The sequence below is a fragment of the Amaranthus tricolor genome, chromosome 5 (genome assembly GCF_026212465.1).
Source record: "Amaranthus tricolor cultivar Red isolate AtriRed21 chromosome 5, ASM2621246v1, whole genome shotgun sequence".
Taxonomy (NCBI): Eukaryota; Viridiplantae; Streptophyta; class Magnoliopsida; order Caryophyllales; family Amaranthaceae; genus Amaranthus; species Amaranthus tricolor.
The window spans coordinates 27,207,240-27,230,784 of NC_080051.1; the positions used below are offsets into that span (position 1 = coordinate 27,207,240).

General features: G+C 33.2%; 2 protein-coding genes and 1 long non-coding RNA gene across 3 annotated transcripts; 2 read left to right on the forward strand and 1 right to left on the reverse strand.

Annotated features, from left to right (window-relative positions):
• Nucleotides 1–229: 229 nt before the first annotated feature.
• On the forward strand, nucleotides 230–12,166 carry LOC130814024 (uncharacterized). The gene is made up of 5 exons (XR_009042274.1): nucleotides 230–1,019; nucleotides 2,428–2,502; nucleotides 3,288–8,932; nucleotides 10,341–10,415; nucleotides 11,201–12,166. It is a non-coding gene; the product is annotated as an uncharacterized LOC130814024 (long non-coding RNA).
• A 192-nt stretch (nucleotides 12,167–12,358) lies between these two features.
• LOC130813629 (uncharacterized) lies at nucleotides 12,359–12,775 on the reverse strand. Its single transcript, XM_057679465.1, has 2 exons — nucleotides 12,466–12,775; nucleotides 12,359–12,384 (listed from the first exon to the last, which is right to left on the reverse strand). The coding sequence occupies exons 1-2, from the start codon at nucleotides 12,773–12,775 to the stop codon at nucleotides 12,359–12,361; spliced, it is 336 nt and encodes a 111-aa protein (XP_057535448.1).
• A 3,062-nt stretch (nucleotides 12,776–15,837) lies between these two features.
• On the forward strand, nucleotides 15,838–23,081 carry LOC130814025 (uncharacterized). Its single transcript, XM_057679997.1, has 5 exons — nucleotides 15,838–16,091; nucleotides 18,523–18,703; nucleotides 19,808–20,240; nucleotides 21,125–21,193; nucleotides 22,433–23,081. Exons 1-5 carry the CDS (start codon nucleotides 16,005–16,007, stop codon nucleotides 22,926–22,928), a joined length of 1,266 nt encoding a protein of 421 aa, XP_057535980.1. The 5' UTR covers nucleotides 15,838–16,004; the 3' UTR covers nucleotides 22,929–23,081.
• The last annotated feature ends 464 nt before the right edge of the window (nucleotides 23,082–23,545 follow it).

Genomic DNA, 23,545 nt, shown 5'->3' on the forward strand with positions numbered 1-23,545 from the left:
ACCAAGGCAATATTATAAACTCTTCTCTTGTTTAAATAAGGCAATTTTAGTGTATTGTTGCTTAAATAATCAATGAACACACTTAAATAATGCAGGACAAATTCAATGAACAAATGCAAGCCATTAAGATGTTGTCTAATGATGCTTTCAAGTATTTAGACAACATCCCTGTTCAAAGGTGGAGTAGGCATGCTTTCAACCCCAAGTCCAAGTGTAACACCCTGAGATTTTAATGACGTAATTATTTAATATTTTAATAGTTTTTAAAGATTTTACGATTATATTTAATTATTTCTGAAATTAGTTTTAATAAATTTCTTGCATACGTAAATTTAAATGTTAATTTATATATATATATCAAAAATATAGTTACGATTTCTTAAATAAAGAAGTTCGAATCAAAATGATTATTTTATTAAAATGTGTGAGCCCTCGAAGGTGAGTCTCTTAGTTGGGTCTCGTAAGAAAACAAATCGAGATGAAAAATAAATAAATAAATAAATAAATATAATAACAATAATAATAATAATAATAATAATAATAAACAATAATGATAATAGCAACGAGTATAAAAAGCCCATGAAACCCTAATCACTAAAGCTAGCCGTCTTTCCCCTTTTTCCTTCCTCCCTCTTCTCTTTCTTTCTCCCTTTCCCTTGCTGTGCCGCCAGCAGTCACGACCACCAGCAGCAGCGGCCGTTTCTTCTCGCACGCAGCAGCAGCCAGGGGCTGCGTTTCTTCTCGCACGCAGCAGCAGCCAGGGGCTGCGTTTCTTCTCGCAAACAGAAGCAGCCCAGCCGCCCACGAAAACACCACACCGGAGCCTCGCCTCACTCCCACGGCAGCCCAGCAGCAGGCGGCTGCAAGCACGCCCAGCAGCAGGCGGCTGAAACACGCCACAGCAGGCGGGGTCTCCTCTTTGGATCCGTGCAGCCTTCCCCCTCCACCACCGTGTCTTGAGCCACGCCACCACCACAAGAACCACCAACCTCTTGACCCATTTCCTAGTCTCACCCATTGTAAGCCTCTCAAGCTCACTCTAAGTAATTTTCCTAGTATATAATTAGAATTTTACTAAGTTTATGAGTTGAGTGTTAATTTGTATGATTGTCATTGAATCTTGTTGTGGGTGAGAATTTGATTGATGATTTGAATGTACTTATGAATTGGGTTTTTGAAATGTGGATGAAAAGTGTTGAACTTGTATTATTTTCATTGAATCTTTTGTGGGTAAGAGTGTTCGATGAATTGAACATGTTCATGACTTGAAAGTTGAATTGAAATTATGGGTTGTGTGTTGATTTTGTATTAGTTTCTTTGAGTCTTAATGGGTAGTAAATTAAAGTGTTATTTTTGAACATGAAATGACTAGGATTTGGGATTTAGAGATTAAATTACTAATAATGTGGATTTATGCTATATTTTGGTGGTGTGATGAATAATTTGTGATGAATTATTTAATAACCTTTAAAGTTGTTTTGAGACTTAGTCGATTGGTTATTGTTATGATAATTAGTAATGGTGATGATTGTAGCTGACTATGATAGTGATTGTGGTGGTTGTAAATGATTAGTAGTATTTGTTAGTTGTCGTGTGGTTATTGTTTGTTTAATGACATGGTGTCATTGTTGTTAATAGTGATTGACATTGTTGATTCTGTGAATCGTTGTCGTAAGTTGCGTAAACTTAGTTTCATGATTTATCTGAATAACTTGTTTCTTTTTCATTGTTACCACCTTAAACTTGAATAGATTGGTATGAGATTGGAATATATGATTTGATTGTGAATAGGTGATAATAGTTGTTATAATTGAGAGTATTAGTCACAAAAGTGGTAGTAATTGTCACTTGTATTATAAAGATGATGGTGGATACTGTTATGTTATTGAGTATTATTGTTAGTCGATTGTGGTATGGTCGTGATAATTAAAGTTGAACACTATCATTGTTGAAGTAAGAAGAAACCTTTGTTGCCATCTTTGTTTCGAATTATTTGGGGAAGTGTTTCTTTTCATGCTTTCTTGTCATCATAAGTAATCTTGTACATTGTAGTAAACGATATCACAACGTGAGGCTATCACTAACATCAATATCATCATATGTTGCTAGTGTTGATCTTGTTATACAAGTGCTAGTAGCCTAGGACATTTCATAGTGACGAGGCCTTATACTTTGAGCCTCATTGGTTTATAGAAATTGTCATAAAATGCACTTATTGTTGTGAAAGCTTACTTGATTGTTGGTTTAGTAGATGGAAAGTCTTATGTTGTGTTATGTTAATGATTTTGACTTGTATTGAATGAGTTGTGTGCGTGTTAGAGTAATCGAAAACTCATGTTGAATGGGTGATAGCGGTTATTTTGGTATTTAGTTTGGTATGGCAAAGTAGTTAAAGGAATTCATTAGTTCTACTCATAACTTATATAGGTGCCCATTCTTAAGAGAAAGTAGAGCCTTAGTTGGGTGATTTTGTGATTCTTGATCGTGCAGTGACGCTTACAGGTACGTACACGCAGTAATAACCCTTATATGCAATTTTCTTTAAGACATTATTGTTTATTTTGATAATATGCATTGTCTTGAAACTATGAAGTATTAGTAAGTACACGCAGTAACTGATTCTTGCATGCATCTTCAATATATTTTCCTTGTGTGATAATATTATACGAGCTAGGTTGAATATGATTTGCTATTTAAATACTGTTAAGTTTGTGCTACAAGTGAAAATCAGTTGTAAAGATGGTAGAGATTGAGTTCTGATATCGCAAGAGTAGAATGTTGGATTATATGAGATGGAATGGGAATGAGTCCCTTATTGATGAGATATTAAGTTGGATATTACTGTGACTCCACTGGATTGGTACCCCAGTTGGTTTAGTTCCCGGAGGCATGGATCATCTATATATGGTCGCTGTACGGGGGTATGATCATACTTTGCCATTGGGCGCCGGCATGGCCGTCACCGTCCTTGGCTGAGGTGTTGCCATGTGGGTCTTGCAAACCCCAATATGGTGGCCTCTAGTCACAAAAGAAGATACGTGGAATTAAGGAAGGAATAGAAAATGGTGAAGGCATTGAGAAGTGCACAGAAATGAGGAATGGTTGGAGTAGATTTTTATACATTGGAGTGTCCTTCTTCCCTCGTTTGTTGAATTGATTGTTGGTTGCATATATATAACTTGTTGCTGGATACTGACGTGTACGTGTTTGTGTTTATGTTTAATTGTTGATGACTTTCTATGATTGTCCTGCTATGACGCATTGGCCTTTGGTCTAATGTCGAGCAGCAGGAGGATTATAGACTGGCTTAGCAGGTACTGGAGCTTCTTATGTATTGCATTGCATTTGGGAAGAGTGATGAGCGCGAAGCATAACTTGTGTCATTACCCCTATCTTTCGATTTTGTATCTCTTGTTATCCTTTGTAAATTTTGATTGTATATGTTTTGTTATGAGGCCTTGTGCCCTCTCACGTGCATTTGTATTTCCGCTGCGTAGTTTATAACTCTGTATGGTTTTGAGGAGTTAAGTCTTTTTAAAACGCAAACGTCGACACTGGAACCACGATCCATGCTTGGCATGTTGATTTGAGAAGCCGGCGACGAATTATTCCGCCGTGACATAGCTTTGATAGGCCATTGGTGCCTTTACTTTATTAGTTTTTGAATTAACTTTTGTTTTCTACAAAGACGCACAATTTTAAGGCAGATGCTGCCAAAATTTCCACTCACTCACCTTTTTAAGTTAATAATTAAAGTTTATTTAAAATTCTTTTCCTTTTTCTTTTATGTAACACCCGAATTTCCTCCCGTCCTTTACGGTTTTGGTTTCGTTAAGGGGCCGGAAATTCTGGGGTGTTACAGGTGGTTACCAGAGCCAGTGGTCCCTATTTTCGACGTTTTGTGTCTTCCAATTTGTTGAGAAATTTCTTGAAGTTAGAAGTTATTCGTGAGATTTGGGTAGACATGGGATAGGTGCATATATTACATAATGCATAATGATTGCCATTGCACGTGCATAGATCAATATATAGTTTGTTTAGCTTGTAATGAGATTCATTTTCATGTGTGTTATTATAAATAATAATTATGATGTTGGTTGAATGATGACATGATTTAACAAATCAGTAGAATTGAATGATGTATTATCAAGAAATAATGAAATTTTTGAGTATTTGTTTCAACTCATGAGTTGTATTATAAGTAGTCATTATGAAGATGTGAAGTATGAATGAAGAAATTCTAGAGAAGTTGGTTGCATCGGGAACTTCCTCTTGCTCGTGATGATTATATGAAATTTAGCCTTATGTGTTTGAGTATTTGTTCATGTTAATTGCTTTCATAAAGCTTAGTAGTTTTGATATTAATTCTATACATGAACCCACTAATTATTATCTGCTTGAGCATTTCCTTTGTTGGGTGCATTCGTCCATCATATCATAACATAGAAGGTGGTGATCATAATTCTCTTGAATATGTTGAATGACTGTGCATGTATGAGCATAGGTAGTTTGAACTAGAATAAGCATAAGAGCTAAAGGGTAATAAGAATTTGATGTATTGTAAATGAAAGAAAAGGGTCTTGTATGCGATACCTTGTAAATAAATTTTTAATCACCAGTTGATGATAATAATGCGGTCATAGCTAAAGTATAGATGCGTTAAAACCTACATATTAATATAAGCAGAAGTTCGAGAGCACGTTAAGAGTTTATAGTTTGAGAATTCAATCCTCAATTTCGAACCATGATCTATAAGAGTATTATTGATATATTCTTTATATAGTGCTGAGTTGAAGTTAAGAGATTGTTTTCAACGCCGCTAAGTGTTTAAAGATAATGCTATATTAGCTGAACCAAATTATCACGTTAGTATTGTTGTTCATACTAGAATCGCTTTAATATTTCTATTTGAAGTTATAATTCTTACTAGATTGAGGCTCTCGACCTTTGTAACTAGCTATAGTAACATTGGTGTTGAGTTTTAGTGTGGCATAAATGTGTCTACCAATAAACGTTTTTAGTCTCATACAGTGATTGAGACTGATGCTTTAAATTGGTTTATGTAACATATATTCGTTAGTTCTAAACCCAACATATTATGCTTGTAGTGAGACCTTGAGAATCAGTTGAGAGTGAAAACGATAGTCAACCTATCAGTCTTAGTAAACACTTTATATATATTTTGATGAATTATATACTATAAAGGTCCTCTGTCATTGATTTTAATTTTTGTAAGCATTCAACTCTCATCATAATGAATATAATATTTCATGTTTGTCGAAGGCTAACAACCTTTAAATCTCTATTTAAAGGGATTCCTTGGATAAAATAAGGGTGATTTTTTTTTTTTTTTTTTGAAGACATATGAGTTTGAGTATCAAAGGAGAAAATTATTGTTCGCAAGTCCTTTGAGTTCTGTATTTCGTTGAGACATGATATATCATTCATACATAAGTCGATAACTTCATATTAAAGTGGATAGTTAAAGAATAATCATCGTAAACAAATTTTCATGTTAAGGGCCTAAGGATTGATTCAAGGGAGCACTATTGAGTTAAGACATTTTGTCTTATTAAATGCTTATATAGAGTAATGAATATTTTAATCAGATGATAATGTGAAGAAGAACCGTGACGGTTTTAAAGCGTTAACTGGATAAAATGATATTTGAAATTAAAAAGGAATCAGTGATATTATAATTTGTTTTCCTCATGGCCTTCGGGGCTATTACAAGACATAAGAATAAAATAACCTGATGATGAGGTGGAATAAGCGTCCTTGTGCACGTAAGATATAGTTAAATGTTTGAAGTCTTTTAGAATTTCTCATTGATCGCCAATTTAATAGCCAGTGTATTGAAATGATAAGACCTAGATGAGATTCTAAATGAAGCTGACTTTACGCAAGTTATTGTTTAATAATGATTGATGTGATAAGTTGGAGAGTTACTAAAGATAATGTGGTCCTAATAAAAGTCAAGAGGTGTTTTAAACCTAAACATTGAAGAAACGACAACGAATATGCGAATAATTATAATTTGAGAGATGAATCGAGATAATGGGTTATGTCTTAAAACGATTATTATACGCAATCATTATTATGCGATAAAGAGAGTTAAATAATATTCGCACTTGTGTTAAGAAGAGTTTTAATTTGATGGTACTAAATCATTGGATCGTAATAAACATTTGATGAAAAGAGTGTTGAAACTTTGACGTGTTTTAATACAAACGATTATGTTATAGTTGTTAGTTCTAAGTTTCGCGTTTTACGTTGAAGGGTGATTGAATTCCACTTGTTTGCGAAGGAATAATTGTAATGCAAAATTTCAAATGTTGCGTTAATTGGTTGGATTGTGTCGTGGTACTTTAGTATAGTGTTAGAATTATTAATGTAGTAGTCATATGGTTGCGATAACGGTCTTATAGTTAGAGGTAGTATTGTGATGAAAATGTTATGATGTAGGTTGGACATCGTGAAATTAGCGTTGGTATCACAACCTTATCAAATTGTATGATACATGACTGTTTTGCTATTCATATTGGAATTTGCGGTGATGTAGGTGTGCTCATCGGTTATTTTTTTTTCATCTTGCATTTTTTTTTATGTATACATAAGATGTCATCTTTGTTGAGCATCGCTACTATTATTACCCTGTTAGTACCATTAGCACCGTCGTTATATACGTACATGATGCATTACTTTAGTCATATATAAGTTCATGATCTTAATTGATATAAATTCTATACTTTCAACATATGTATGGTAAGAGAATAGCTGAAAAATATTGGTAACCTTTGGCATTGCCCTTCATAATTCTAAGTCATCCTCACATTGTCATAATTAGAATTTGAAATTTTGATGCATAATGGTTTTATTATTGAACAACTATGATATGTGTATTAGTATCGTGGCTGTGAATGTATGATTATTAACTACAGTCTCTTGCTAATATGTGTCATATATAATTGGATTATATACTTGAAACATGTATGATGTTATGAGTTATTAATTCGAATTGTTAATCTATTAATCAAGTCTTGATGCATGATTTAGAATGTTATAAAATGATTTGACCATATATGATTAATGAAAAGAGGATTTCATGTTAAGTAAAGGGCTAGGATTATGTTATGATAAGTAAAATAAGCAGTGAATCGATTTGGGAGTTGATAACCTACCAGTCTGGTAAGATTCAAGTATCCTCAGGTCTAGGGTGTCTAATTATAATACGAGTTAAGTGTTGAGCAACTTCGTGCACTTTACTTTTAGGACTTTGTTGTTTTGATATTTTACCCCCATTCATGAATCAAATTATAATAGTTAAACCTTCTGTACATTACAAGATTATCACAAAGTCGACCTTAGATGGTCACGTAGAATTGAAAAAGTCGTTTGAAGAATTACATTAGATAACAGGACGTTTCGTGTTGTTACGAACTCAAGTGATATATTTTTTTTAAAAGCCACATCTGCTAGATCTGTTATTTTTGTAAACATTAAGAAGAGTTGTCTTACTAATAGAACATATTGAGACCCAAATACTAGGATATGTAGTATTGAGATCGAAGATATGAAATAACTAAAGTTCCATGGTCTAACCACTCTATCCTTGCACATGTTTCGAGGTTAGTGAGTTACGGGGTCGTAACTAAGTTTTAAGGGGGGTAGAACGCGATAGAATTTCGCGCGTTTACACGCGTTTTCTCCTGCGTTTCCACGCATTTTTGTCTCTATGATAACAACCTATTACAAACTTATATGCTTTGGATTGATTGTTTGAACCTATCTATGTGATATGTACACGCTTTGATGATTGTGTGAATCAATCGGTGTGATATTTACATGCTTTTGATTGATTGTGTTAGGTTAATTGTGTGACATTTACATGTTTTGATTGGGTGTTGAGTTAATTTAAATGATTATGAATGGTCGAAACGAAATATGCATGAATATTTGAATAGAGTGTGTATAATAGTGTCAATAAGGTCACGATCTTTGAGTTAATTCCTTAGGCTTAAAATCGTTAAGACGCCTCCTTGAGCTATTAGAAATATAAATTTTCACAATTTGGCACTTGGTTGCGCTAGTTTCGGGGACGAAACTCCTTTTAAGGGAGGTAGTCTGTAACACCCTGAGATTTTAATGACGTAATTATTTAATATTTTAATAGTTTTTAAAGATTTTACGATTATATTTAATTATTTCTGAAATTAGTTTTAATAAATTTCTTGCATACGTAAATTTAAATGTTAATTTATATATATATATCAAAAATATAGTTACGATTTCTTAAATAAAGAAGTTCGAATCAAAATGATTATTTTATTAAAATGTGTGAGCCCTCGAAGGTGAGTCTCTTAGTTGGGTCTCGTAAGAAAACAAATCGAGATGAAAAATAAATAAATAAATAAATAAATATAATAACAATAATAATAATAATAATAATAATAATAAACAATAATGATAATAGCAACGAGTATAAAAAGCCCATGAAACCCTAATCACTAAAGCTAGCCGTCTTTCCCCTTTTTCCTTCCTCCCTCTTCTCTTTCTTTCTCCCTTTCCCTTGCTGTGCCGCCAGCAGTCACGACCACCAGCAGCAGCGGCCGTTTCTTCTCGCACGCAGCAGCAGCCAGGGGCTGCGTTTCTTCTCGCACGCAGCAGCAGCCAGGGGCTGCGTTTCTTCTCGCAAACAGAAGCAGCCCAGCCGCCCACGAAAACACCACACCGGAGCCTCGCCTCACTCCCACGGCAGCCCAGCAGCAGGCGGCTGCAAGCACGCCCAGCAGCAGGCGGCTGAAACACGCCACAGCAGGCGGGGTCTCCTCTTTGGATCCGTGCAGCCTTCCCCCTCCACCACCGTGTCTTGAGCCACGCCACCACCACAAGAACCACCAACCTCTTGACCCATTTCCTAGTCTCACCCATTGTAAGCCTCTCAAGCTCACTCTAAGTAATTTTCCTAGTATATAATTAGAATTTTACTAAGTTTATGAGTTGAGTGTTAATTTGTATGATTGTCATTGAATCTTGTTGTGGGTGAGAATTTGATTGATGATTTGAATGTACTTATGAATTGGGTTTTTGAAATGTGGATGAAAAGTGTTGAACTTGTATTATTTTCATTGAATCTTTTGTGGGTAAGAGTGTTCGATGAATTGAACATGTTCATGACTTGAAAGTTGAATTGAAATTATGGGTTGTGTGTTGATTTTGTATTAGTTTCTTTGAGTCTTAATGGGTAGTAAATTAAAGTGTTATTTTTGAACATGAAATGACTAGGATTTGGGATTTAGAGATTAAATTACTAATAATGTGGATTTATGCTATATTTTGGTGGTGTGATGAATAATTTGTGATGAATTATTTAATAACCTTTAAAGTTGTTTTGAGACTTAGTCGATTGGTTATTGTTATGATAATTAGTAATGGTGATGATTGTAGCTGACTATGATAGTGATTGTGGTGGTTGTAAATGATTAGTAGTATTTGTTAGTTGTCGTGTGGTTATTGTTTGTTTAATGACATGGTGTCATTGTTGTTAATAGTGATTGACATTGTTGATTCTGTGAATCGTTGTCGTAAGTTGCGTAAACTTAGTTTCATGATTTATCTGAATAACTTGTTTCTTTTTCATTGTTACCACCTTAAACTTGAATAGATTGGTATGAGATTGGAATATATGATTTGATTGTGAATAGGTGATAATAGTTGTTATAATTGAGAGTATTAGTCACAAAAGTGGTAGTAATTGTCACTTGTATTATAAAGATGATGGTGGATACTGTTATGTTATTGAGTATTATTGTTAGTCGATTGTGGTATGGTCGTGATAATTAAAGTTGAACACTATCATTGTTGAAGTAAGAAGAAACCTTTGTTGCCATCTTTGTTTCGAATTATTTGGGGAAGTGTTTCTTTTCATGCTTTCTTGTCATCATAAGTAATCTTGTACATTGTAGTAAACGATATCACAACGTGAGGCTATCACTAACATCAATATCATCATATGTTGCTAGTGTTGATCTTGTTATACAAGTGCTAGTAGCCTAGGACATTTCATAGTGACGAGGCCTTATACTTTGAGCCTCATTGGTTTATAGAAATTGTCATAAAATGCACTTATTGTTGTGAAAGCTTACTTGATTGTTGGTTTAGTAGATGGAAAGTCTTATGTTGTGTTATGTTAATGATTTTGACTTGTATTGAATGAGTTGTGTGCGTGTTAGAGTAATCGAAAACTCATGTTGAATGGGTGATAGCGGTTATTTTGGTATTTAGTTTGGTATGGCAAAGTAGTTAAAGGAATTCATTAGTTCTACTCATAACTTATATAGGTGCCCATTCTTAAGAGAAAGTAGAGCCTTAGTTGGGTGATTTTGTGATTCTTGATCGTGCAGTGACGCTTACAGGTACGTACACGCAGTAATAACCCTTATATGCAATTTTCTTTAAGACATTATTGTTTATTTTGATAATATGCATTGTCTTGAAACTATGAAGTATTAGTAAGTACACGCAGTAACTGATTCTTGCATGCATCTTCAATATATTTTCCTTGTGTGATAATATTATACGAGCTAGGTTGAATATGATTTGCTATTTAAATACTGTTAAGTTTGTGCTACAAGTGAAAATCAGTTGTAAAGATGGTAGAGATTGAGTTCTGATATCGCAAGAGTAGAATGTTGGATTATATGAGATGGAATGGGAATGAGTCCCTTATTGATGAGATATTAAGTTGGATATTACTGTGACTCCACTGGATTGGTACCCCAGTTGGTTTAGTTCCCGGAGGCATGGATCATCTATATATGGTCGCTGTACGGGGGTATGATCATACTTTGCCATTGGGCGCCGGCATGGCCGTCACCGTCCTTGGCTGAGGTGTTGCCATGTGGGTCTTGCAAACCCCAATATGGTGGCCTCTAGTCACAAAAGAAGATACGTGGAATTAAGGAAGGAATAGAAAATGGTGAAGGCATTGAGAAGTGCACAGAAATGAGGAATGGTTGGAGTAGATTTTTATACATTGGAGTGTCCTTCTTCCCTCGTTTGTTGAATTGATTGTTGGTTGCATATATATAACTTGTTGCTGGATACTGACGTGTACGTGTTTGTGTTTATGTTTAATTGTTGATGACTTTCTATGATTGTCCTGCTATGACGCATTGGCCTTTGGTCTAATGTCGAGCAGCAGGAGGATTATAGACTGGCTTAGCAGGTACTGGAGCTTCTTATGTATTGCATTGCATTTGGGAAGAGTGATGAGCGCGAAGCATAACTTGTGTCATTACCCCTATCTTTCGATTTTGTATCTCTTGTTATCCTTTGTAAATTTTGATTGTATATGTTTTGTTATGAGGCCTTGTGCCCTCTCACGTGCATTTGTATTTCCGCTGCGTAGTTTATAACTCTGTATGGTTTTGAGGAGTTAAGTCTTTTTAAAACGCAAACGTCGACACTGGAACCACGATCCATGCTTGGCATGTTGATTTGAGAAGCCGGCGACGAATTATTCCGCCGTGACATAGCTTTGATAGGCCATTGGTGCCTTTACTTTATTAGTTTTTGAATTAACTTTTGTTTTCTACAAAGACGCACAATTTTAAGGCAGATGCTGCCAAAATTTCCACTCACTCACCTTTTTAAGTTAATAATTAAAGTTTATTTAAAATTCTTTTCCTTTTTCTTTTATGTAACACCCGAATTTCCTCCCGTCCTTTACGGTTTTGGTTTCGTTAAGGGGCCGGAAATTCTGGGGTGTTACACCAAGTCAGCCATGGTGTTGAACAATTGTTGTGAGTCATTTAATTCGGTTTCGAGGGAGTGTAGAAACAAACCTATATTGAGCATGATGGAGTGGATAAGAAGATATGTCATGGCAAGGGCTTTCAACAAAAGGGAAGGCCAATGAGTGATGGTGTTCCAAAACAAGCCATAAAGAAGAAAAGGGGAAAAATGAGCCAAAGTCAAGAAGAAATCAACAACAACTCCTCACAACCAGTAGATTCATCTCAAACATCTCACACTTGAATTTAGTAGCTCTGAAGTTTGTTTGTTAAACATTATTACTTTTTATTGCTTAGTCAATGACTTTATATGTATTTTCATGTTATGGATGACATTATGCATTATGAGAATTGGTTGAATGCTTAACAAATGGATGATATGCAAGCTGCACAGTATAAAATGGATACAAAAAGAAAAACATCTAACATATTTGATTCAATACTACAAGTTTACATTAACAAATGGAGGAAAACAGATAAACAACTGATGAGTTTGGTTGAATACTTCAAAAGTACATATTGAAATTGAGGCAAAAGCATAAACAACCAACAAAACAACCAAACTAGTCCATCATCTTAAATACAGTTCCTAAAAATAAAACAACCAAAAGAGCCAAAAATTGACATTTGCTGCAGTTTTTGGGCACCTTCAACCTCCCAACATGCCAACCGTCTGATTTGTCATACACCGACCTACTCAACCGACTCCTCAGCACAATCAATTCATTCATCAATTCCTTCTTCACCTCCACCAACTCATTAATAGTTACCCTTTGCCACTTTACTTGATCCGCATCAATCCACCTGAAGAACGAGCAACCCCTTCTTCCACTTTCAATGTCATATAATTTACAAGCCATGAACCTACGCCCAGGATTTTTGGGGGTCCAGGACCTCATTATCGCAATTCGCAACCCACAGTAGCATCTACAATGTTGTGAGTTTCCAATGGCACGAGAACAACCACTAGAAGAAGACATAATAAATGGAAGATCAAAGCATCAACCTTTGAAAACCCTAGAAATTGAACTTCAAAGCAAAGAGAGAGAAGGAGAAGAATGATTTCAAATGGGATTTGAGGGTGTAAATGGAGTGTTTATGGAAGTTGAAAAGAAAGGAGCGTGTATTATAAGGAAATTGCAAACACGCGCATGTTTTTGGAGGTCAAAACGCAAAGTCAACGTCGGAATTTGGACAAAACCCACCGGAATTCCAATTAAGGTGTCTAATTTAACAAAAAGTGTCTTAAAAGGTGTTTATTTGCAAAAAAAATTTTAAAAGGTGTTTCTTTACAAAAACCGGGTTTTAAAAGGTGTTTGTTTACAATTTTCCCTTATATTAATGACTTGAATGAAAGATATAAAAATGAAAGTTAAAATATTATTCTTCTGTAAATATTTTTTTGGGAATTTTTCATTTTTTAATCTTATTTTCAATCTCATTCCTTTTAACAAATAAAAATCTGACTTTGTTTAGGCCAAAGTCTCAATCGCATGTACCAAACACTTCTTAGAGATTGTGGTATAATTAAGCCACGAGGCTTGGTGTTCGACAGAGACTTGATTAGACTTGTGCAACGAGACAAAACTTGTGCTATAGTCGCGACTCTGCGTATCTAGAAGGGCACGTGATCCCCATTGTAAACCCTTTGCGCTATGTAATATTTGTTCATTTGTGCAGTCGTCAAAGGTGGTTTTACGTAAAGGAAGGTCGTATAGGAACAACAATCCTCATAATCAACACTGATGACATCCTATAGGTAAAGGGGTGAGATAATTAGTCCTTATGTAAGTCATGGTAATTTAAAAATCTCACATATTTAAATTTTATGGTGTAAATTCTAAGTGATAGAGAGAATAATAAATTTCAATTAGTAAACCAATTTTCAATAAAAAATTATTAATCGGTTAAAATCAATCTAATGAAGTCAATAAAAACAAAACCATAATGATTTACATAAAACATGCACTATGAAAATTGCTATGTCAGGCACCACTTCGAGAGAAAACACAAACTTAATGACAAAATCACAAAATCGATGGGAAAGATCGTCATTTTTTTTATTTTATAGTCACCTCTATATTAATGAATGACGAAAATACCTCTAGATTTAAAATAGCAATAATCATTATAATAATAATAATAAAAACAATATTTAATAATAATAATAATTATTATTATTATTATTGTAATAAAAATAATAATAATGATAATAAAAATAATATTTAAAAAATAAATAACAATAATAATAATAATAATAATAATAATAATAATAATAAAAATAATATTTTAAAAAATTTAAAAAATAAAAAATAAAAAATAAAAAATATTAAAGGGGTGAGTCGCGTGCGACTAAGCCGCGGTTGAGTCGCAGGTTTTGTGCGACTCACCCCTTCAATTTTTTTTTTAATTATTATTATTATTATTATTGTTGTTATTATTATTTTTTTTAATATTATTTTAAATTTTTTTTATTATCATTATTATTATTATTATTATTATTATTATTGTTATTATTATTATTATTATTATAGTCCAGGATTATTATTATTATTATAGTCCAAGAGCAATATTGTCAATTCATTAAAATAAAGGGTGGCGATAAAATGAAAAGGATGGCGATGTTTAAGGATTGTGAAACCGATATACTGGTCGTTTATTTTATTTCATTTTCATTTTCTAGAAAATTAATAGAAGTATATGATTTGGATCATCTTAATTTTACCCCTTTTTCCTAAAGAATTGCTACATATTAAATAATGTTAATGGTCGGAAAAGTGTTGTTTAATAGGGAGTTAAAGAGTTGATAAATTTGTACTTGGATGAAAATATGAATTACTAGTTAGATGACAAATAAAGAGATAATAATATAAGGGTAGCAAAATTGTAATAAATATTTTAAGAGGAACTAAAATAAATAAAAACTGTAATCATATCAAAAGGATAAACTATTTTAAAAAGATGATCTGTATTATATTTTTTCAATTTTAGTCTGTTCATCTAACATTGCAATGTTTGTATTTAGTGTCTCATTATTCTCTTTAATTTTTATCTACTCCCTTTGCATCTCTTTATTTCTCGCTTATTTATCATAATTTTTTTTAGATTGTTTATATCATTTTGCTTCAATTTTATTTTTGAAAATGGACTCATTAGTTTCTTTTAAACCCATTTATACCATCTAATTCATTTTTATTTGTCTACACAATTTAAATTATTTCTTCATTTATTAAACAATATCCTAGGTTGTTAAAAATGCATCACTTTCTCTTTAATATTAAATCAAAAGAATGAAACAACACATGTTTTCTTTCATTATACTTCGTTCGTTTCTATTTACTTGCAACATTTGCTTTTTTTACGCATGCCAATGTACTAATTCAATCCTTAATATTTCTAATTATGTATAACAAAATTTTAAAAAATTTAATATTAATAATCTTTGCAATGAGACGAAACAAACAAAATCTCACTTGACTATGTTTTAACTTATAGATTAAAAACTAATCATAAATTAAGAGTGATAAATAAATAGTGGCATTTTTTATAATGTTGTAACCAATATGAAACGAAGGAATTAAGTATCTTAAAATGATGATATATACAGCCCTAAAAGCTGTATATAAGAAAAATATTTTATTTTATTTATATAATTTAATATTATTTTTTGCTTTGAAAACATAGAAATTTTATTATACTTTATTAGTTTAATAATTTTTTTGAAAAATTAAAATAATTATATAAAATATTAATTATTTTTCAAAATCTAGATTAGATTATCTTTAAAAAGAAAATAAAATTACTAATGATAAAGAAAATTTGTTAAATTTTATATATAACATAGCAGTGTAAATATCATTTTCCTATTTTCTTTTGTAATTATAATCACATTATTTAATAATTTAATAATTTAATAATTTAGTGGGTGTTATATCTCAATAGACTCTTATGTCAATTAATGATGCAAGACATCTGACCGAAATTGTCAATTTTTGTGGGCTAAATAAATATTGATTTGTAACCACCCAAAATGACAATACAAAATTTGGGTGAATACCGACTAAAAAGAGGTTTGAGGTCAGAAGTTGAGAAGCAAGATAATAATATCAAAAATGATGGTAATGGTAGTAACACAAGGATCCGAGACTTCTGGGATCAGAAACTACTCTTTCTTCAGTTTCTGATCTCAGATTCTCGCTGAAATTCGATATGGTTTTGCTTTCTTTAATGGCGTCTACTCATAATCATCCTGGACTTGTATTTTATCATGAACAACCCATTTCCAGATCCTATAAGGTTTGCCCTACATCTTTTAATTTCTTATTTATTGTTTGCATTTCAGTTGTTGAATCAATTTGTTCTTTCTGCTGAATTTGAATTTTAGTTGTTAAACCAATTCGCGTTTACATTTCTAGAGTGTGAACTTATGAATTCTTTTGTTGATTTAAATCGTTGTAGTCAAGGGTTTGGAGCCATGTGCAAATTCAGGAGTCTCTATTGTAGATTATTTATATTTTGATATGATTTTTATATAATGGTCACCATCGTCATCATTCCTAGTATGTCTCGATCATAGAAGATATAATTGGGGTTTGAGGAGGGTTAGATTGGTGTCTATATAGACCAGTGTACCATAATTCGCCTATTTGATTCACGATTCTCTCAAAATAAAGTAGCCCAAAATCGATCATTCCTAGTATGTCCCGATCATAGAAGATATAATTGGGGTTTGAGGAGGGTTAGATGGGTGACTATATAGACCAGTGCAGCATAATTCGCCTATTCAATTCACGATTCTCTCAAAATAAAGTAGCCGAAAATCGATCATCTCTAGTATATCCCGATCATAGAAGATATAATTGGGGTTTGAGGAGGGTTAGATGGGTGACTATATAGACTAGTGTAGCATAATTCGCCGATTCAATTTGTGATTCGCTTAAAATCAAGTAGGCCCAAAATCGACCAAAATTCGCCTTTCAATTCGTAATAAGCTCAAAATAAAGTAGCCGAAAATCGACCAAAATTCGCCTTTACGATTCGCGATTCGCGTGGAGATTAATGAATTATGTGACAGTGCGACAAATAATTTATATAATGGTGTCCTTGTTAGAAAATGAAAAAAATATTGAAATATTTAAAAGTTAATTATTTTAAACCATTTTTCATTAAATTTTAACTAGTTATTGAAACTATAGGATTGTGGATTTGTTTTATAGTTTCATAAATGATAAAATCATGTTTAAGGCTGTACATATTCAAGTTCATAAGTGCAATTCCATTCTTTATGGAATGACCCTTGGGCAGTTAGCTTTGCTTGAATGTTGCTTTTGAATAAAAATTAGTTTTGCACCCTTTCAATGCACTCGTGGTGTAAAGAAACTTTCAAGCAGTACTCTGTCCGTTCTTTTTTAAGTTTTTTGTTTGGTTTTTACACTATTTCAATCATTTTTAATTTCTATTTTACTCTTACTCTAAATAATAGTTAAGTGAGATCTTGTTTGATTTGATACCAAGGAGATGTGTCTTGGTGCACGTTGTTTGTCGATGTTGTTTTGGTTGATGAGACCAGGGAAGGGGTAAATTCTAAGTCATAATTATTTTAGACAAGAGTTGGAGTTACAAGGTTTCAAATTAAGTTGAAGTAAGACATATTGCATGGATTGTAACTTTAGTACAACTAGATAACGAGAAACACTATAAAGCTATAAGAGAAAGGAATAGCTCTAAGTGGATGTTTTAAATACCTTGGGTCCATATTTCAGAATAGTGGGGACATCTAACAAAATGCGTCTTTAGAATTAAGTGTGAGTGGCAAAAATGAAGAGTAACTATAGGGATATTATGTGATTGATGGTGTGCCCTTACAACTAAAGAGCAAGTTTAATCGAACGACCATTAAATCAGTGCTACTATATGGATTAAAATGTTGGGCTTTTAGAAAGGATCATTATAGGAAGATGGGAGTAGAGTAAATGCAAATGCTTTGATGGATAAGTGAGCATATCTTGAAGGTTAGAATTCGAAACGAAGATATAAGAAAAAGTGTAGGTTATAAGTATTGAAGAAAAGATGAAAGAGAATCGTTTAAGATGGTTTGAACATATGCAAAGACGTGCATTAGTGAACCGGTAAGGAAGATAGAAAGTTGAAGCTCAGGAGACTTAAAAAGAGGGCGAGGAATATCGGAGATGACTTGGAGGACATGAGTGGATAATGATATAAAGGATCTAGACTTATGAATTGAGATGGTAGGAATCAAAATGAATGGAGAAGGATAATCCATGTGGTCGACAATTGAAATTGATATATTGGTTCATGTAGCCATCTCCAATATTTTGGGATTAAAGGCTCTGTCAATGTTGTGATTACTGTCTAGTTTTATTGTTGTAGGTAAATTAGATAAAACTTGAATAAATGTATTGACATGTATGCTAAATTGAATGGGACACTTAGGGGAGTTAGGGTGGAATAGACTAAATGAGGGAATACATGAATAACAACTTATGTGGTACCTGATAATATCATTTGTAGTTGTGTGTTGGAGGTCACAAGTTTAAATCTTATGTTGGTTATACTATAGGAGTATATAGTAATGATACTGATGCTTTTGAATTGCCTTACGTTTGTCTTTTACAGGGAGGGTTATAGTTGGGATTGCAGCTATTTAATCTTCCATCAAACTATGTTTTTACAAATGGAAAGTTAAGTTGCTTTGTCTCATGTGCAGGATTTTTCTCAACATTTACCAACTTCTGGATCCAGGCAAGAGCTAACAAGATCAAATAATTTTTCTTTGATGCCATACGAGCAGGATAATCTGTTTAAATCAATGAATGGGGTTTATAGACTCAGTCAGTTTGCAGGGGCTGCTCCTATCAAACGAATGCCTCTGCCCAGTGATGTGCGAGGTTTGCCTACTGTCGAATTTTCTATAACGTTCATGGGGTGTGACTATGAGTTTCTGAAGAGTCCTTTTCGTAGCCTATGTTTTGTTTATGCATCTAATGCCTTGTGGTGATTTCTGATTTTGGGTGACACATTTTAACAAAACAGAAGTAAAGAAGGGACTGAAAGTTCGTTGTGTATGACACTAGATTGGAGATGTGGATGATAGCTATTACAGTACTTCGTTATCCTAAACAATACTACTAGCTACATAACCTGCCACTTGTAAGTAGGTCATTGTAATTTGTATGGAAATTGAAAAGTGTCTTTCTTGCATTTGAGAATTCCGTGGAGACATTTCTGTTCTGAGAATTGGATCTAGAAATGCTTGAAGGGGATATACAGTGACCTTGAGTGTGATAGCTGTTAGCTGTAGATGGCATCTTGGTCATCTATCTTTAAATGTACAAGCAGAAATCAAGATAAAAAATAAGATCCTTTTGCACATTTAATTACAGTAAAACAAGAGTCTCTTCTTAAACTGTCCACTTTTAAATTGGAAAACACTTTGAAAAGACACTCCTTTTAAATTCCTGGCCAACACCAGTAGTAAGAAAGAGGTGTCCTTCAATCTTAACTTTTAATATTTTTTGTTGGACACTTAAGATGGTCTTTAGTCAGAATCATATCTTACAAATACCCTCAAATTATGGCCTCGCAAGCCACCGTAACTGGAAAACGAAGTGATACAGTCAGTGATCTGCGTTTAGATTAAAAGCTTTGCCCTTCGATTTAAAGCTTTCTCAGTATGTTTCACTTTGTTGGCTGGAAAATCATATATTTGTCATTTGCTTGATTTCCATGACCAATGCCACACACAACAAACTGATTTATTTGTTGAGAGTTATTAACTGCGATTGAATTGTGAATACATATATGGATGCCTGTTATGAACAAAATTAAACTGATAGCTATAAACTTGAGGTAATATATCTGATAAGTTTGTTACATGATCGGGAAAAATGCCTAAAATGGAAAGCATCTCAATTGTCGAAAACAGATTCTGTTATGTACGGTGTTGTAGAATACATGACATTTATAATTGTGTTTACATGGTATTGTTGCAGATAAGCAAACAGATCATATCGTCTTCAGCTATGGTATTGATGAACTGTGGTCAAAGCATAAACAGTTGTTAGAGTTTATGATGTCTGATTCAAATGGGTTCGAAAAGGAATATCTGGAATCTATGTTTCCTGATTTGGTGGACATTAAAGCAACAGCTGCTAATATGCACCTGCTGCACCTGGCTAGTAATGATTTTGAGTCGAAGAATATATCTGGACCAAATACACATCTGCTTCACCCAAGTGGGAGCTATTATGATTTGGAGGCGAACTCTGATTTGGTTCACGATCTTCCTTGTCCAACAATATCTGACTTGAAACTTCCAATTGTGGATAGTATGATTGATGTGAAGGATATGGTTTCTGTTTTAGAAGAGTTTAAAGTGAAGGATTCAGCATGGAGGAAGCAGGTGCTTGTGCCTAATTTTGGATGGTATGTATTTCATCGTTTTCAAATCTTTTGCTCTTTTATTATTTTGTGCTACATGTTTTCAAAGATCCATTTGGTGCCAATGGTTGGTAAAATACTAATATGCGCTCAGTTACAGTAGTAATTGTAAATGCTTAACAACTTTTCTATGTAAGCCACCTAATTGTTAGCTTATGTATTTGGAACATGAAGGTCCCATGTACTTGCGCTTTTGATCTAACAATCAACACTGCCATCATTTTTCTTTTCCAATCAAGTTACTTTAATTTTTTTCATAGATTCTTTTAGAATAAAATGGGTTTTCAACTTAGAAATTATCCTAATTCCAACACTGGTTGCTGGTATTATTGTTTTCATGTTGAAATTGTTTTCAAGTGTTTTTTTTTTCTTTGAGAACTCTTCTGACGCTAGCTAGTAGTTTGAGATTTAAATTTATGTCTTACATAGCTTTTAAGTGAAGTTATTAGAAGTGGGATCAACTATAATGAGTGTGTAATACATTTTCCGATGGAGATATGATCTGTGTGTTTCTGTTATTTTGTAAAATGTCTACATTAGCGTGATTCTATTTGAGCAGGGCAAAAGCAAAAAAATAACCCTGTGGCTTGTTTAGGAATAGGTCAACCATCTTATTCAAAATGAACAAGCAATATAATTTCGTTTGGGCATGTTCAATTTTATGACTCGTATGTCTTTTAAATTAAATTAATTCTTTTATCTCTGTTATCTGAATGATAGCACAATGTTGATTTTCGAGCTATTTTCTCCGGAATGAGTCACCTTAACAAATTTTCTATTGAAATTGACTGTTCTTTAAATATGATCCCGAACTTGACATAGTGACTAGCAATGGTTCTGAACTAGTGGAGATACTTCTGTTTTTACAGGAGTGCCACAATCGATTTGCAGGATGAACTTTTGAAGGTAGAATCCCGGATTGCTGCTCCCCTTAAGAGGTAATGTTTCATCTTCTTGGAATTTTATTTTGTCAGTTGTTTACAAACTAGATTAAAGTCAAGGATAAAACTTTATAAATTACAATAATTAACGTTAATGATCTTCTCCGGTTTCGTGCTCTGTCGGAACTGGTGAAATTTGATACCAAAGATTGATAATTGATACTAGGGTTATAAAAGTTGCATACCGTCTTGCTTAGGTTGACTCTTACAATTCTTCTAAAGTAGTAAATGTAACCTACCTTGATTAGGACAATTCCCTTATTCAAGCCTTACTAATAGTAAAAGCCTTTATAAACACTGAAAGTAATGAGTAACAAACATAGTACACTTACGACCCGTTTGGTAATCGGTACAAAGAGTAGGAATGGTGATGGAAAATTAGTGTAATTATGGTAGGAATATCTCTTGACAAGTTTAATGGTCATGATTATTATCCTTCAACAATCTCATTTTCTTCACAAAATTCATTCCAATGCATTACCATTTAAAAATGTGGTATTAGGTGGTATTAGAAAATTGTGAACACAAAAACTTATTTATGACCAATCTTTGATTACCATGAGAATAACATAATAGATATCATGAAAATTTACACTACCAATCATTCTCATTCCCAGCATTTAGTACCAATTAACAAACGGGCTGTTAGAAGAGTACAAGCCTTTTGCTAAGAAAAGAAGAAAACTAACTTTTATATGGAACCAACCAACCAACTAACAGTGAGGAAACTCTAACTGAATCATGATAGATAAGTCACCATTGACTTCGGTTGCAAGACTCAACAGTGTGTTGCCCTTGCTGCTGCAATTTACAACTGCTCACTGTAAGTCTGACCTGGACTGTTCTCTCTCACTCGACTAAGTACATGCATGCACGTATGGAACAAGTCTAGTGCAAGCTGGCACCTTTGCTTATGTTGCCTTCTTCCCCCAACCACCCCCAAGGGATACTAAATTTTTTCAGTAACATGTAGAATTAACTATAATACTTGTCCATCTAGTAGGTTTCTAACTAAAACCAAAGCAAGATTCCATAATTTCTACTAGTCAACACAACATACAATTATGTATAAATAAAAGATATCATAACTAACTAACTGATATGGTACAAAATGTAGGAACTAACCAAATCTCTTATAATTCTATTTCTGATTTTTTTTCCGACATTACATTAATGTCATGAACATAGTTCTTATTGGTAAATTTATGTTGATGCATTTGCTTGCTTTTATTACAGTCCAGAGAAAGTAAAACGAAAGCAATCTTCAAGAAGAAAGAACAAGCGAGGAGCTGGGGATAGGGATCCTTATAAGACAAACTCTTTTCAGGCTTGTGAGTTGCTTCTATCTCTAATGATGGACAAGAGCCGGAATCAGAAGTCATTGACGAATTCAATAAAGAAAGCGGGTCCTGCACTACCTTTACTATTGACGCAGTTCTCTGCTAGCATTACAGGAACTGGACTTGCTGTTATCTTCACTATCCTTTATAAAATGGCTTGTGGAAGCATAACTCTATGCACATCCAATCTCCTTACTTCTGGTCTTGGTGTTGGACTCTTTTGGCTTTCATGCTCAGTGAATAAGTTGAGGGACACTGTCGTATATATCGGTAAGAACTCTGCGAAGGCGGAACTTGGAAACGAAGTCATGATGAAAGTCGATAAAAGTGTGAACGACATTTTCATCCGTACTGCTACTTTGATGGTGGTGTTTATGTTAAGGTTAGCATGAATGTGATGAATGATATTGTATGGTCTAAACCTTGTGCTTCAATGTTTATAATTCAACTTGACCTTTTTTTGTGATTTTTTGTTTCAATTTCTTTTCAATTGTAGTTGATATTTCAAAAGATAAAGGGTGTTTGGCAATTAGTTTGTTGGTTCAGTTGACTTGTTTGACTAGTTGGTAGCATTGACTTTTTTATTAATTGTTAAGCTAGTGTTAAATGTTTGGTTAAAAATATTTATTAGACAAAAATTGACCAGCAAGAAAAAAGAAATATGAAAAAGTGAAACAAAGCATTATTTTCATTTTGGTTTAAAAATAAATTTTCCATCTAAGAATTCATTAGGATTAAAAGTTATTTACAAAACATATTTTTTGACAATTTGATTAACAAACAAACAAAAAGTCAAAAGTTAATTGGAGTTGTATGGTGAATTGGAATATTACTTTGGCCTTTTGACTTATTAATTGGTGAAAAAATCAAAATAATAATATTGGATAAATAACTATTTAGCCTCATAAATTAACAAAAATAAACATATTGTTAAATTAATTATTATTACATCCATAGCTAGATATATGCATCATGTATAAGGACTATAGTTTTGAAATATATTTGATGA

Coding starts and splice junctions, on each gene's coding strand:
- LOC130813629 (XM_057679465.1), bottom strand. CDS start 12,775: ATGTCTTCTTCTAGTGGTTGTTCTCGTGCCATTGGAAACTCACAACAT. Junction 12,385..12,465: donor GGTGTATGACAAATCAGACG/GTTGGCATGTTG, acceptor TTTTATTTTTAG/GAACTGTATTTAAGATGATG.
- LOC130814025 (XM_057679997.1), top strand. CDS start 16,005: ATGGTTTTGCTTTCTTTAATGGCGTCTACTCATAATCATCCTGGACTT. Junction 18,704..19,807: donor TCTGCCCAGTGATGTGCGAG/GTTTGCCTACTG, acceptor GTATTGTTGCAG/ATAAGCAAACAGATCATATC. Junction 21,194..22,432: donor ATTGCTGCTCCCCTTAAGAG/GTAATGTTTCAT, acceptor CTTTTATTACAG/TCCAGAGAAAGTAAAACGAA.